The sequence below is a fragment of the Carassius auratus genome, chromosome 9 (genome assembly GCF_003368295.1).
Source record: "Carassius auratus strain Wakin chromosome 9, ASM336829v1, whole genome shotgun sequence".
In the NCBI taxonomy this organism is placed as follows: Eukaryota; Metazoa; Chordata; class Actinopteri; order Cypriniformes; family Cyprinidae; genus Carassius; species Carassius auratus.
In genome coordinates, this window is record NC_039251.1 from 9340910 (window position 1) to 9354122 (window position 13213).

The 13213-nt window shown below is 33.0% G+C and overlaps 2 protein-coding genes across 2 annotated transcripts in view; one reads left to right on the forward strand and one right to left on the reverse strand.

Annotated features, from left to right (window-relative positions):
- The window catches only part of traf3ip1 (TNF receptor-associated factor 3 interacting protein 1), a 28333-nt gene extending 21431 nt beyond the window's left edge, over positions 1-6902 (reverse strand). Inside the window, exons 1-2 of the mRNA XM_026271254.1 lie at positions 6624-6902; positions 5242-5310 (exon numbers count right to left, since the gene is read on the reverse strand). Of these exons, the coding sequence (XP_026127039.1) occupies positions 5242-5310; positions 6624-6746 (192 nt within the window). The 5' untranslated portion in view covers positions 6747-6902. The remainder of the gene's footprint in view (positions 1-5241; positions 5311-6623) is intronic.
- Positions 6903-8538: 1636 nt separating this feature from the next.
- LOC113108301 (anterior gradient protein 3) lies at positions 8539-12641 on the forward strand. Its single transcript, XM_026271255.1, has 8 exons — positions 8539-8622; positions 9200-9315; positions 9426-9489; positions 9566-9618; positions 9964-10040; positions 10183-10246; positions 12155-12238; positions 12466-12641. The coding sequence occupies exons 1-8, from the start codon at positions 8540-8542 to the stop codon at positions 12531-12533; spliced, it is 609 nt and encodes a 202-aa protein (XP_026127040.1). The 5' UTR covers position 8539; the 3' UTR covers positions 12534-12641.
- Positions 12642-13213: the final 572 nt, after the last annotated feature.

Below are 13213 nucleotides of genomic sequence, written 5' to 3' on the forward strand. Positions count from 1 at the left end.
ATGTAATTTTGTTTATTTTGCATTAAATAAAGCTCATTTTAGAATGATTAAGATTCATGACTTCATGCATTATGATAATATGAAAATTAAGCACATTTGACAGTAAAAACAATAATTTTGTGAAATATTATTACAATTTATTATACAGTTCTATACATATATATTGCGGCAATGTATTGTATATATTCTTGACAGCAGAATTCAATTATCTGCATCATTTCTTTAGTCTTCAGTGTCTCATGATCCTTCAGAAATCATTCTAATATGCAAATTTGATGAAAACATATTCATGTCACAAGCATTTCAACACAAAAAAAGAAGAAAAAAATCATAAAATGGAGCACATTTTAGGACCATTAAGATTGTATGAATTATGACATTAAAGCAAGTTTTCCCTCTATACTTTCTTAGACTAATGGGTCCAAACACTGAATATTTTGAGCATTTAATTTCCTTTAATCTCAGTGGTGAAATTCCTTAAAGGGACAATAAGTAACTTTTTAGGTATTTTATTATCTAAAATCAATATTTTTATTCATAAATAAGCCCTCAATGGTGTACAAATACCTATGCCAATGTTTAAACTAATCCTTGTAAATGAAGAATTTATTATCTTTATATACATGGGACGGGTAGGTTGACGGAGGCTTCCATGCAGTTCCGCCATCTTGCAAAACTATAATAGCAGAGAGGGACAAAAAGTACTAAGCCAACGCGTTTCCACAGCGCGTTTTCGGTCAGAGCCAGAAACGCAGGTGCAGAGCAGTGAGAGGCGCTTGAAACTGCACCGGCAAGTTTAAAAGTCTGGATTGCATTCTTATTATGGACCATACATATGCCGCGCCACAGGAGAAGAAAACATCGTCGCCAAAACAGTCAAAAATAGAACGTAAAAGGAAACGTGACCGTAGATTACAGAAAACAAGAGTTAATGTCGGGGAAGCTTTTTCTAGGTGGAAAGAGCTAATGCTGGATAAAGATTTCAAAAGAGACGCTGAAGTGGCCAGTTTTCTTCTCGACAGGTAAGTCAGTGTTACAGTCTATATTATAATATTTTTTTTATATCTAACAATGCATATAATTCAGAAAATATAACGAATAAATTAGACATAACTACTAATTACAATATTTCATGTTTTCCACAGTCAGTAATTCATACTGTAACATTCGTTTGTTAGTTGTCATGTTGCTGTTTGTTTGAAATAACACACCTATTCACCTGAAGGAAAACTCGACGAAGTGCTATTAGAATACATCCTGTCAAAGCTTTTTGGTACATATCGCCTACCGTAGATGCAATGCGCATTTGAAAAAGTGAGGCGCTGGAGAGCAAAATTAGTCTGAATGCAAAATACAATTTCACCACTAGATGGGAGTAATTCCTACTCAGTGTCCCTTTAATGCTATACAATGTAACTGTAGTTCTTTTTTATTTTAAATCAGCATAAATCAGAATCAGAAAAGCAATACAAAACTGCAAATACTATACATTTATATACAATTATATAATATATAGGGCCGGGACTTTAACGCGTTAATTGAGATTAATTAATTACACAAAAAAATAACACGTTAACTAAGATTAATTAATTACAGAAAAAAATTCCCGCATTTTTAATAACTTATTTTTGCACCGCGGAACGTTTCTCACTGGATGAGTTTCGGCGGACCGATTATACTGGAGCACCAACTAGCGTTCACATATCACTGCAGCACATCCAGCCTCAAGTATCACCTCAACGCAAAACATATAGCAGCTAGCGTGGACTTTACACTTTATGTTGAACTATGTATTATTTTGTTGGTGCAACAGTTTATGTTGAACTCTTTATTGTTTTGGCCAAGGTTATTGAGAGTTGGACTTAGTATATTATGGCCTCTGAAGCAACAGAGAGATGTTTTCTTATAGTCAGTGTTTCCAATGTTCAGAATGTAATTGACAGTATTGTGTTTTACTTAAAAAACACTTTACAGAAGGTTCCAGCACCTATAAGCTTCCTGAATTTCTGAAATGTGCTATTTCTAAATTGTTTCTAAATATGCTATTGCTACACTTCATGGCAAAAATTGCACTGGTCTGCTAGACTTGGTTGAACAAAAATAAACAATATTTTGTTGCTTAAGCTTATGTATTCAGTCATTATTCAATGGTATACTATAAATCCATGTGAAAAAAAAAATACTTCTCACTGTTCTCAGGTCAAATATTTATATGCGATTAAAATGCGATTAATTTCGATTAATTAATTACAAAGCCTCTAATTAATTAGATTAATTTTTTTAATAGAGTCCCGGCCCTTATAATATAATTATTATGATTGTTACAAAATAGATGTATTTCCTATGTAGTTCTTGGTAACAAAATGCTAATGCCCCAGATGTCATGCATCTATACATCTATAAGCAAGCTATCTGTAGAGAGATTCCCCTGAAAAGTGTTCAAACTGTGGCGCTATCAAAACATTAGAATGTCATGGTCTACTGTCAGGCCATCCTGCTTCGCACAGGTGTGGGGAGGTCATTTATTATACATGCTTTCAGCACTGCTCCACATTTGGAGAAGGATCAGACATGAACTTCTCACTTTGCACACAGAGTGCTCTGGCTAGCTAGTAACCGGCATCTCTTACAGGGTCACTGATACTGATACTAAAGCTAGTAAAAGGCACAAAGCTTTAAACAGGGAAATTTATCACACCTCATGACTCACCAAGATGTGAGACTTTGGCAAGCTAATTAAATGTCGAGTCGAGTTACACTTTGTTATCTGATCAATGTCAACACCTTAACAGCAAAAAAACAGCAGAGTGGAAGTCTGGGATACGGTGGCTATAGAATCCAAGAACATTTAATGAGGCAGAAGATCAGGTAGATACGAGAGGACAACTGTAACATGATGTTTCACTGCCAAGAAGGTGGATTGATTGGCAAGGAACATAAAACTGTCATATGTGTCCCATGACCACAAAACCAGTCTTAAGTGTCAATTTTTCGAAATTGAGATTAATACATCAGCTGTAACGTGAATAAATACACTTTCCATTGATGTATGGATCAGACAATATTTGGCCGAGATAGAACCATTTAAAAATCTGGAATCTGAGGGTGAAAAAAAATCTAACTACTGAGAAAATCACCTTTAAAGTTGTCCAAATGAATTCTTCGCAATGCATATTACTAATCAAAAATTAAGTTTCAATATATTTCCGGTAGGAAATTTGCAAATTATCTTCATGGAACATGATCTTTACTTAATATCCTAATGATTTTTGACATAAAAGAAAAATCTATAATTTTGAACCATACAATGTTTATTTGGCTATTGCTACAAATATACCCCAGCGACTTAAGACTGGTTTTGTGCTCCAGGGTCACATATGATTGTAAGGTAGTATTGAAATTATCAAGAAATAAGTGTCTAGTTAGCACATTTATATATGCTCACATATATAGCCTTAAAGGTGCACTCATTCATTTTTCCCCTTGTTAAAATAACAAATATGATGACAAATATGATTCAAACTTAGACAAAATATGATTCTACTGTTAAATCGTTTAGGCTTGTAAGATTTTGTAATGCATGGAGTATCTTCATTTACTTGATCGAAAATACAGCAAAAAACAGTATTACTGTGAAATAGGGGTGTAACGGTTCACAAAATTCACGGTTCGGTTCGATACGATACACTGATGTCACGGTTCGGTTCGGTTCGATACGTTTTAGATACAGCAAAATGTAAAAACATCTCAACTTTTCAGAATGCCGCAAGCGCACCGCGGGTCATGTGACAAGAACCAACCAATCAGCTTCATCCTTTCCCGTAACAACGTTGAGAGCTCAGCCAAGATGAAGGAACAGCTGATCATAGTTGTATATGGATTGCAATTTTGAAATAAATTCAGTAGCAGAGCTACTGCAAGCGATTTTTAGAGCTGCAAATCCATTTATCCTTTGCTGAAATTTCCGCGTCTCATGGAGAGAGCACGTCATTGTTGCTTAGCAAAGACAGACGCCTCATGAGCGCTTCTGCCCGAGCGCTTTGGAAAGGAGGAGAAAGACGCGCTTAGCGTTTTCCATGCGTTTTTAGGCACGATATGTGAACGGCCCCTAAGGCGCTCGCTCACTCAGCACGCGCTGAAGGCTCGTTGCAAAATGTCGAATGCCTTTAACAGACCAGAAATATAAGATCCTAAAATAACCAACAGGTCTGGTGTTTGGGTTGGATTCCCTGTAAGCTATAGTGTCTAAATGCTGCAGGGATAGTTTGCTGCGTGCATGTTTCTCCTTTTTTTCGTCTTTTCCCAGATAGTACTGACGCATATATCCCAGATATTCCCGCTGTTTTTTTTTTTTTTTTTTTTTTTTTTGTAATCCCGCTGGTGTACCCTGTCATGTTGCAGATGCGACATACCGTTGTTTTTTTATCCACCACTCTCTTGCCATCACCATTATAGCTTAAAGGGAATCCAAAGTGCACCCAAACACCAGACCTGTTGGTTATTGGAGGATCTTCTCATTTCTAGTCTGTTAAACGCATTGGCTATTTTGCAACGAGCCTTCAGCGCGTACTGAGTGAGCGAGCGCCTGCTGAGTAGCCTAACATAAACATATAAGATGGTGTTTTTTTCTTCTTCGGGAGTGTCAGGGGCGTTGCCTGTTACGTTGTTTGGGTTATTGGGCTACCTTGTTGAACGCATATCATTATATTTCTTTCTCTCTCTTTTTTTTTTTTTTTCAAATATAATTAATTACTCCAACGAACCGTTCGGTATACGTAATGCGTACCGCGTACCGAACCGAAAGCGTCGTACCGAACGGTTCAATACGAATACGCGTATCGTTACACCCCTACTGTGAAATGATTAATTTATTTTAAAATGTAATTTATTCCTTATTATTAATGTTAAAAGTAGCTTGTTTAATTAACCATGACATGTTTCTGTGTGTTCGTTGGTGGAAAAAAACAACAACAAAACAAAACAGCATTAATTTGAAATAGAAATCTTTTGTAAAATTACAGTATAAACATCTTGACTGTCTTCTGATCAATTAAATGAATCCTTGATGAATAAAAGCATATTCGTTTCTTTAAAAAATATCTTACTCACCCCATCCTTTTGAACGGTAGTGTATAACAAACATGACCACTGGGATGAAGAAGAGCCGGCCAAACATAACTTACAAAATCTGTGCACCTGAACATTCCTCTAAAAGTTGACAGTTTTTTATTGGTAGCTTACCTTCACATTATCTGACTTCATCTCTGCTTCTCCGTAAAGTCCTTTCATAAATCCTGTAGAACGTATTACCTAAAAAATGGGAAAACAAGATTTTACAACCAAATTTTTTTAATCAAAAATATAAATACTGCCTTGTTGTCAATGGCCTTCTAAGAGCATTCAACCTGAAATAGAACCTCATAAGTGATCGATCTGGAACACTCGATCATCACGTCTGTAAACAGTTTACATTAATGACAACATATAATGGAGAAAAGATTTATAAAATATTTAGGATACAAAACATAATGTGATTTAACACAACATTACACTATTACGAGCATAACTCAAGAGGTGTATAGAGTATGCATACAGTGGACAGACGGTACAGCTAATCTTAGCTGAGCTTACAAACCTTGGGCCTATCCCTGGACACAAACACACAAACATCCTTAACTGTCCTCTTCCTTTACCTAATACTGTCTATTACCAACTCACCTGTACGACCAAAGCTTTGGAAACACCTGACAGAACTGATGTTTCTGATGATCTTAACACCTTGGCTTTTGATAAAATACTAGAAATTTAAATTGACACATTAATGCATTAATGTATTAATGGCATATAAATGATTGTGGACAAACAAATAAAAATAATAAATGAAATGAAATTATTATTATTATTATTAATAATAATTATTATTATTATCAATGCATTTCTGCTTTTCTATTTTAATTTGTTCAGTGTGTAGTATTTAACTTTTTTTATGAACTGTTTTAATAAATCTCTAATAGGAAATTTGCTAAATATCTTCATGGAACATGATCTTTACTTAATACCCTAAAGATTTTTGGCATAAAAGAAAAAACTATTGTTTATTACCCAGATTTAGATTTAGATTTAGAATATTTAGATTTAGATTTGAGATGTAGCCTACTGTATATCCCAACATGAATGTCAAGATCATGTAGATTGCAAAACCTTGAGTTTTGTTTGCATAACTATGTGGAGCTATGCCTAGTAACGTTAACCAGGTTCAACAGCTCAACAAGTACTGACAGTAATGTTAAACCCAGATAGGAGAAAGATATTACTGAACAGTTATTGTATTAGTAAATATATTAGCTTACTAGCCACCATCAAAACACCAACATCTAAGCACTGAAACTAAAGCTCCAGCCATCCAAACACTACACTTAATATGAGATTTGTAACATTACCCATCAGACAAACATATATTGAGATTTATCTGTAATAGTTTGACGACTATGCGCAGGCTACATTAGCAGGCTAGCTTTTCGAGATCTAAAAACTGGATTTAAAGCGTATAAAGGTAACTATGTAGACGGCGAACGAAATAAAACAAGACTTGTGTCATAGAAACAATGTTTGGAATAACTGACCTCGCTGAAGATGTCGTGCAGGTATCGAAACGGCGGTTTGCTGAGCAGCTTTTCTGTCAGAGGAGGCTTCTTGATCACTTTTCCCAGAGTCTCCTGGGTCTTTTTGGCTACAGATTCGTTCATGGCAACAAAATAAAACGGTATTTGGTGTAAAATTTGTTTGTTTAATAATTAATTGCCGTTACTGTTCTGCTAGCAGCAGATTTCCGCTCGCTAAACTCTGCTTGTTGCCCTGGCGATAGCTTTCTGTCCCACAATCCTCCGCTGTGTGGATTCTGCGCTTGCGCGGAACCTAAACGCTCGTCAAGGGCTACAGTTGTCCATGACAACAACAAACAACAGTAGCCGTCCAAACTTACGTCAGACCTTCATGTTCCAGATATTATTTTTGAGTAAATTCATAAATTTTTGACTGTATTCATAAATATTTGTTTATTTATGCATAAGTTCAGAATAACAATATAAAAGGTTATCATCAAAACGAAAATTAATTTAAAAAATATATAATTATATAATTAGAAAAATAAAATAAATTCAAATAAATTTTTTTAAAGATTTTTTAAAGATTTAAATTCAATTTTTAAAAGATTTAAATGTATTTTTTATTAATTTAATAAGTACAAATACACAATATAACAAATAACTAAAATATAAAAAGAAATACAGTTTAGATTACAGAATCCTGATATTATTTTTGACTAAAGAATTAAAAAATATTTGTCATCTATGCATTAGTTGATAATAACAATATAAAAAGGTTTTCATCAAAACAAAAAGTAAATGAAAAAATATATAATTTTATCATTTTAAAAATAAACACTTAAAACCAAGATTTACATTAATTATTTTTTATTTAAATTAATTTAATAAGACACAAATACACAATATAACAAATAATTAAAATATAAAAAGAAATACAGATTAGATTACATAATCCAGCTATTATTTTTGACTAATGTATTCATAAATATTTGTTTATTTATGCACTAGTTAATATTAACAATATAGAAAGGTTATAATTTTAATAGTAAATGTAAAAAAAATTAACCAAAACAAAAATGAATAAATAAATGAATTAATTAATGAAACACTTTGTAAAAATAAATAAATAATTAAAAAGCGATTTAAATAAGATTTTAATTAATTAAACAACAAATGCATGATATAACAAATAATTTAAATATAAAATATATACATATTAGATTAAAAATGTATCATATTATTTTTAAATAATTGTTAATTAATACATTAGTTAATATAACAATATGAAAAGATAATAATAATAATAATAATAATAATAATAATAATAATCACAATAATAATAATAATAATAAAACAAATTGTATAAATAAATCAGTCAAATCAAACACTTTTCTAATTAGTAATTTTGATTTGCTCAAAAAGGGTAGTGGTTTTCAAACTGATAGCCAAAAGTTTAGAGAAAAACTAAAGTAAACTAAATTAAAATAGATAGATAACTAAATCAAACATATTAAAAAAACAAAGCTACTCATCTCAGCTGGCAAGTCATTAGATAGAGAGATCAATACTTTTAAAACTGATAGCACTGGGCCTCCATTATTAATATACTCATATCACAAAAATACAGATAGAGGTTAACGAAAGAGTGTACAGGAGGCTCCACCTAAAACTGACAAGTTGCTGTGGTTGTTGCATAACCGTGTGCATATGTGCTTTCAAAGCTCACTTCTGGAAGAATAAAACAGCATGTGGATATTTTGTGATATTGGATATTTTCTGTAATGAAATGGCTTAAGAGTCCACAGAAATCTTCAGATGAAAAAATCAGTTTATACTATAGATGTCCACTGAGGTTCTGTGATTAAATAAACGTGAAAGGAATTCTGTATAGCATGCAAAACCTGTTTGGGAGGTTTATAGTGTGACTATAAAAAATGCCTAACATAGCCTACAATGTAGCAGTTGCTTTCGACTTAGAGAGAGGGACAGTGAATCTACTTCACCTGTTTCACTCCCGGTAGGCTCTCTTTTACTTGCTTTTTTCTTCACATCTTAGAATTATTTAAGAATTGATCTGAACCTGAATATATTATCCATTTAAAAAGGCTGGTTTGCTTTGTTTGTTGGAGCACTGAGAACTTCGTTTCACATGCTTGAGTTTCTTTTGCATTTCATTCCAAACTTGCCAACATGAAAAGTACGTTGTTTTAGAGACTGCAAAATAACTGTAGTTTATTAGAATTTCAAATGAAAACTTTACTTTCAGTTTGTAATTGGATTTTATTCAGGACATTATTTGTATGTGAAATTACTGATCAAAGTTGTTAATAATATCACAAGTTACATAAGTTAAGTTATGCAAGTTAAATTCTAAAACTGATAGTTAATTAAATTAAAATGCCTTGTAATAGTTAAGTGAACATTTGTCACTCTTTGCTGTCAGAACAAAGTTTCACAAGCACGTTTGTCCAGTTGAACAGCTCCTGTCATCTATTTAACAGAATGTCATGCAATGTTTGTAGGTGGACCCAACCTTAAAAACAGTCGAATAAAACAGAGCAGTAGTCACATCTGACTTCCTCTTTTATCCTCAGGAAACATAACACTATAATTATGCAGCACTGGATGATCTGCGCATTACTTTTGTTTCTTGTGTTCTGTGATGTCTCTGCTCAAAGGAAGAAAAAAACTGTCCAAACTCTCTCAAGAGGTATCAGTGAATTGCATGCACATAAACAGACCCAGATATGTCAGTTTTAATCTTATGCTATGGAAAATTGATCACAGAAAGAAAAAAAAAAGTGTCAAAATTTCATTCAGGTTGGGGTGATGACATCACTTGGGTTCAGACATATGAGGAAGGACTGTCTAAAGCAGTTGAAAGGTACCTTAAGATGCAATCAGTGCCATTCTCACTTGTGTGTTATATGAACAGATTTTCAATATCTGTTTTATCATAGTAAGAAGCCCCTGATGATCATCCATCATTTGGAGGATTGTCCACACAGTAAAGGTTTGCATATTTTGCGTTGTGCATCACAATCTGTAATGAAATAAAAAATATTAATTCTTTGTGTCATTGATTGATGTTAGAGTGTTTAAATAAATAGTTCACCCAGAAGTAACAGGTTCAAACCTGTATAGTAAAGTAACAGGTGCACTGTTCCTTTAAATCAGGGGTTTAAAGATTTTTTTTTTATCTTATCAATTTATAATTTTTTTTTATTTGTACTTTTTTTTTCAAACCCCTGTTTTAAATCACTATCCCAAAGTTACAGTGTTTGATCTGAATCGCATGTTTGCATAAAATGCTTTTGCATGTCACTGTATTAATCTCTTTCTCTACTCTTTCTTTTAGGTCTGAAAAAGGCTTTTGCCGAACATCAAACTATTCAAAGGCTGGCCAAATCAGATTTCATCATGCTCAACTTAGTGGTACAGTAACTATTATTATAATTATTATTGTTATTATTATATAAACATACAAATATGGTCAAATATTCAGCAGACACTGAAGTGAGAAATGCATCTGAAACTGCAAGAACCATCTAATGATCGCTGTGATTGTGATTTTCAGCATGAGACCACCGATACTAACTTGGCCCCTGATGGCTTCTATGTCCCCAGGATCTTGTTTGTTGGTGAGTTTTCACAACATTCCTGTTAAACAGTTCAAATTGGGATGAACAGATAATATTCTATAATTGTAACTCTGTAATTAATGGGTTTTGTTTTTGTATTGATTTTAAAGGAAGATTACCAAAGCTGCATCATTTTCAAATGTATATTTCTTTCTATGATGGCGAAATTGAATTTTCAACCCTTACTCCAGTCTTCAGTGTCATTTTTAATTAACTACAAGTTTCATTAAAAAGACATTTATAATGTTGTTACATTTTATAATTAGATTCCATTACTTCAGGGACCCACTTTATATTAAGTGGCCTTAACTACTATGTACTTAAATTTTAATTAATAATATAGTACAATGTACTTATTGTGTACATACATGTTTTTACATTGTACTTATATTTAAAACAAACGACATGTAATTACATCTGTATTTAATTTCTGTAATTACATTTATAATTACACTGTTGACCCAGACTTTACACCTTAACCCACCACTAAACTTACCCATACCTCCAACCCTCTCCCTAACCTTACCCCTATCCCACCTCAATAGCAGTAAAAGTGTTTTACAATACAGTATGAACACAATAAGTACATTGTACTTATTTTTTTTATGTAAGTACATAGTAGTTAAGGCCACCTAATATAAAGTGGGACCAACTTCAGTATATTTAAAGCATTCCCTAACATCAACTAACAATGAGCAATACATTGTTACAGGAGTATTTATTCATATTTGTTTAACGTTAGTAAAAAAATATATAACTGTTCATTGTCAGTCCTTGTTAGCTTGTGTTACATCATTATTAGATACAATGCTTAAATAGAATTAAATATGTATTAGTAAATGTTGGAATCTACATTAACTAAGAGTAATAGAAGTTTTCTTTCATTGTTAGTTAATGTTAATGAATGTATGTCACGTACGGGAACACAGGAGATGGAAGATCTAAGTGCAGTGTGAGATTTATTGGGGTAATCCAAATCAGAGTCAAAAATATCGAAAGAGTCGAAACAGAACATCAATCCAAACACAAACAAACAAACAAACAAACAAGATCAAGAACAGGAACAGGAACTCAAAAACTAGGAAACGCGAGGAAACTAGGTGGCGGAAAGTAAGGACTCCATGCAGACAAACAGAAAAGGACTGGTTAATATAGGGATGAAAGTGAAGACACCTGAGTGCAATTAACAGGTGTGCAATTACTGTGATGGAGGGACAAGGCTTTGTGGGAATTGTAGTGCCTGCGGTGAGGTGCCTATGGGGAAGTGAGATCACTAGTGGACACCCAGGGAAACAGAGACCAGACAGCGTGACAATGTAGTGAACTAATGTTAACAAATAAAACATAATTGTTAAGTGCTACTTATTTATATTCATAATAAAGTTTAAAATAAATAAAGTTTCAGAATCCTGAAAAAAAAGCATCATGAGCTGAATAAAAAATATTAATGATTCAGCATGGGTTAGAATGATTTCTGAAGGATCATGTGACAGAAATGTCTGCTGAAAATTCAGCTTTGCATCACAGGAATAAACTATATTTCAAAACATATTCAAAACAGTTTATTTATATATATTTATAATTATATATGTATTTATAATATTTCACAATATTTTACTGTTTTTACTATTTTTGATCAAATAAATGCAGCCTTGGTGTGCATAAGATACTTCTTTCAAAAACAATAAAATTATATTATATTATATTATATTATATTATATTATATTATATTATATTATCCAGTTTTTACATTTTTAAGTACTGACATATATTAGTAGACCTCTTTGTTTTACTGCCTTTAAAATCTGGTAGCCCTGGTTTTATATTCTCTATGTAAAATATAATTTGAATTATTTTTGTGTTTTCGTGAGATTCACTCTTCTCCCTCTTCTCTCCTCTTTCACCCAGATCCGTCGCTGACTGTGCGAGCTGACATTGCTGGAAAATATGCCAACCGAATGTACACGTACGAGCCGAGCGACGTGGACTTCTGTGAGTGTCTCTGTCTAATGAGCTCCACTGAGAGGCTCCAGATCTTTATTGTCAAGCTCTTTCTGACTCCCAACAGCAGAACCGAGCTGTTCATTTGTTTATTCACACTCAACACATTCTCTTCTACTTCATATGCATGGCAGTGTGTTAATGTTGATAATTAATATTTGATTTACTACAGTCATTAGTTAGTCATGTCCCTTTTCTATATCTTTCTTTGTGCACAGTGGCAGAGAACATGATGAAAGCCAAGATCCTGCTCAAGGATGAACACGAGGATCATGATGATCTGTGATGGACCGATGACAGCTTACCCTCTTTCCAGACTTGTACACAATATACAGGGTTTTCTTTGTGCAACTAACAATATTTAACTTTGAATAAAGTCTGTTAGTTTTAGTAATGTTTCTTTGTGCGTTCCTTTAACAGCAAGACATTGTCCAAAGGTATGAAGGAAGAGGGAAACTAGGCTGTGCAAAAAAAAAAAAAAAAAAAGTCAGGGTTTATTTTGTCTCTGGCTTTACTTGACCTTTAGACAACATCAGGTAAAACTAAGTGATCTACTTGACTAAGATCAGCAGCAATAAACAGTTTCTTGAATTACTAAAACCATTAACTAGTATGCAGTCCAAATCTATCCTCCATCATACAAGGATTAAGAGGCATGACTGTGATTTGTAAAAAGGCTCAAGGAAGCAAAATAAGACTCAGTGTGTGATTCGCAATGATGAAGACTGCAAAGATTTTCCATTATGCAGTGACACAGAGTAAACACTAGATGGTAGAACACACTGTGTACAGAAGCCAATTTCATAACCATCAATTTGATGCTCTAAATGTGCTTAGAAGCTCCAAGTAAATTACAAGTATACTATATAAATATATTATCTAATTTATTCATTAATATTAACACATTAATTAAAAGGTAGATATCAGCAGATAAATATTCAAATGACTGCCAAACATTATAATTTA

Coding starts and splice junctions, on each gene's coding strand:
- LOC113108301 (XM_026271255.1), top strand. CDS start 8,540: ATGCCTAACATAGCCTACAATGTAGCAGTTGCTTTCGACTTAGAGAGA. Junction 9,490..9,565: donor CTGTCTAAAGCAGTTGAAAG/GTACCTTAAGAT, acceptor GTTTTATCATAG/TAAGAAGCCCCTGATGATCA. Junction 12,239..12,465: donor GCCGAGCGACGTGGACTTCT/GTGAGTGTCTCT, acceptor CTTTGTGCACAG/TGGCAGAGAACATGATGAAA.